The 2,946-nt window shown below is 50.2% G+C and overlaps 1 protein-coding gene across 1 annotated transcript; it reads left to right on the forward strand.

The window, feature by feature from the left end:
* The first annotated feature begins 270 nt into the window (after positions 1-270).
* LOC135713937 (hexamerin-1.1-like) lies at positions 271-2,521 on the forward strand. The gene has a single exon (XM_065237154.1). It carries the CDS (start codon positions 311-313, stop codon positions 2,441-2,443), a length of 2,133 nt encoding a protein of 710 aa, XP_065093226.1. The 5' UTR covers positions 271-310; the 3' UTR covers positions 2,444-2,521.
* The last annotated feature ends 425 nt before the right edge of the window (positions 2,522-2,946 follow it).

Genomic DNA, 2,946 nt, shown 5'->3' on the forward strand with positions numbered 1-2,946 from the left:
GTCATTTCCGGGAAAGGCAATTTTAATTTTTTGTTTCAGTGCAACAGAACATCCATCGCGTAATTGCAGCTGTTGAGAGTTGGCGTGCTCATCGAACCGACCAAACCAAACCACGCCGAAATGATAATGTAGGTACGGTTTTTTTTTGCTGTTGTCGTGAGGTGAGCGATAGGATAGGTGCTGACCGCAACGTTATTGATAAGCGGTTGGGTAATGCAAATTATCAATTATTACCGGTGCTCCGGTGGGACTATAAAATCTACCCCCGACCGTTCGGTAGGCATCAGTAGAAGTCGGTCGGTGAAGCACGATGCGATCCATTTTGGCAGTGACCGTAGTCTGCCTGCTTGCTGTTGCAAGTGGCAGCTACATGACCAAGGATGTCAAGTACGGTGACGAGTTGTTCCTGAAGAAGCAGAAAGCCATCCTGGAGATCTTCCAGCACATTCATCAGCCTGAGGTACACACTACCCTGTGGGAAGAATCCAAGGGATTCGATGTTGAACAGAACCTGGACCACTACACCAACGTGGAAGCCGTGAAGGAGTTCCTGCGGTTCTACAAACACGGCATGCTCCCAATGGAGGAGATCTTCTCCATCCACAACGAGTTCCACCGCGAAGAGGTGATTTCCCTGTTCCATCTGTTCTACTACGCCAAGGACTGGGACACTTTCTACAAGACCATGCTGTGGGCTCGTTTCCACGTCAACGAAGGTATGTTCGTGTACGCCCTTACCGTTGCAGTCCTGCACCGCCACGACATGGAGGGAATCGTCCTGCCAGCACCGTACGAAATCTATCCCTTCTACTTCTTCAACGATGTCGTCATCAGCAAGGCCCAGCGCTACAAGATGCAAGGCTTCTACAAGATGAAGAAGATCAACGACGTCTACACTGCCTACATCCCCAGCAACTACACCGGATACTACGTCCACACTAGCCCGGAACAGCGCGTTGGATACTTTACCGAAGATATCGGTCTGAACTCCTACTACTACTACTTCCACGCTGACTATCCATTCTGGATGGGCGGCAAAGAATTCGGCCTCTACAAGGACCGTCGTGGAGAATTCTTCCTGTTCCAGCACCAACAGCTTCTGGCTCGTTACTACCTCGAACGTTTGTCCAACGATCTCGGAGTCATTCCACCCTTCTCCTGGCACAAATCCATCACCACCGGCTACTACCCCTACCTTCGCTACTACAACGGTATGGCGTTCCCGGTGCGTGACAACTACTACAGCGCTTCCATTGACAAGAGCCAAGTCGTCGAGCAGATCGAAGACTTCGAACACCGCATCATGGAAACCATCGACTACGGTTTCATCGTCCTGCCCGATGGAAGCTACGTCAACATCACCACCCCGTCCGGAATCGAATACCTTGGCAATCTGATCCAGTCGAACGAAGACAGCGTCAACTCTCGCTTCTACGGATACCTGGAAGTGTTGGCCAAATACTTCCTCGGAGGCTCCATCAAGCTGCGCAACGAATACCGCTCGATCCCATCCGTCCTGGAGAAGTTCGAAACCACCATGCGTGATCCGATGTTCTACCAGCTGTACAAGCGCATCGTCGAGTATTACTACCGCTTCCTGGACCTGCTCCCATCGTACAAGAAGGAAGAACTGGACTTCCCCGGAGTCAAGATTGAATCCGTTGAGATGGACAAGCTGGTGACCTATTTCGATAAGTTCGATGCCGACATCACCAATGCCGTCGATGTGGAAGTGTTCGATGAATCGACCATGAAGGGATCGGACATGAAGAAGTTCGGCAAGATCGCTCACTACCAAGGCGAAGATTTCGTCCTCTATGCTCGCATGCCTCGTCTGAACCATCTTCCGTTCACCTTCAATCTGAATGCTGTCTCGGACAAGGCTCAGAAGGCCAGCATCTACGTCTACCTGGGACCGAAGTACGACCAGTACGGAAACATCTACGGAGTCGATGCCAACCGTGAGAACTTCTTCGAGCTTGACCACTTCCTGGTCGATCTGATCCCGGGCAAGAACGTCATCACTCGCAACTCGCAAGACTTCAGCTGGTTCGTCAAGGACCGCACCACCTACTTCGAGCTGTACAAACAGGTCATGAAGGCCTACAACGGCGAAGGCAAGTTCCCGCTGGACATGTCCGAAGCTCACTGCGGCTTCCCGGCTCGTCTGATGCTGCCCAAGGGCAAGAAGGGCGGTATGCCGTTCCAGTTCTTCTTCATGGTCGTCCCGTACCACACTCCAAAGGTTGAGCAGTTCACCGGTTTCGACAGCACCCTGTCCTGTGGAGTCGGATCCGGAGCCCGCTACCTGGACGATTTGCCATTCGGCTATCCCTTCGAGCGCAAAATCGACGAAAGTGCCTGGTTCACGCCGAACATGAAGTACTACGACACCATGATCTACCACAAGAGCGAAACCGAGGTCAACTCGGTCGTCGTCTAGTCGCGTATTTAAGCCACTGGGAAATTCTTTAATTGAAGACTGTTAATAAATGAGGAAAAGTTTGCTTTAGTAGTAGAATGTTGCGTTCCATTATCGACTGCGCCTTAGTCACTTCCCTCTGAAATGCCAACAATTAAATCACTCTCCAATGCCATCCGATTCCATTTGATGGAAACGTTATTTCCGTGAGAATTATTGCATCACAGCACCAAGCCACGGTCCTGATGCGTTTTTTTTTCTCGAACCAGGATCGGTTTGGTGTGGCATTTCGCCGGTTCGTTGTCCCAAAAGCACTTAGCAAATTGAAATCGTTCTTTCACGAAATGCAAATAGTTTCCAATGCCATGGCGCGAACGCACGTAATTGTGTGCCGGCTGCTGTGGCAAGAGGAGGGGGTGAATTATTTCGAAAATAAATTCAAACATACTGCAATTTAACAACATGAATTAAAATATTTTCCTATCCTTTTTTTCCGGGATGAGGAACAGAGCGAGTGAATTTTG

Source organism: Ochlerotatus camptorhynchus, unplaced genomic scaffold (assembly GCF_037179485.1).
Source record: "Ochlerotatus camptorhynchus isolate MF236.1 unplaced genomic scaffold, CSIRO-AGI_Acam_v1.1 ptg000596l, whole genome shotgun sequence".
Lineage (NCBI taxonomy): Eukaryota > Metazoa > Arthropoda > Insecta > Diptera > Culicidae > Ochlerotatus > Ochlerotatus camptorhynchus.

Excerpts from the sequence above, each read along its gene's own strand:
- LOC135713937 (XM_065237154.1), top strand. The coding sequence starts at position 311 with ATGCGATCCATTTTGGCAGTGACCGTAGTCTGCCTGCTTGCTGTTGCA.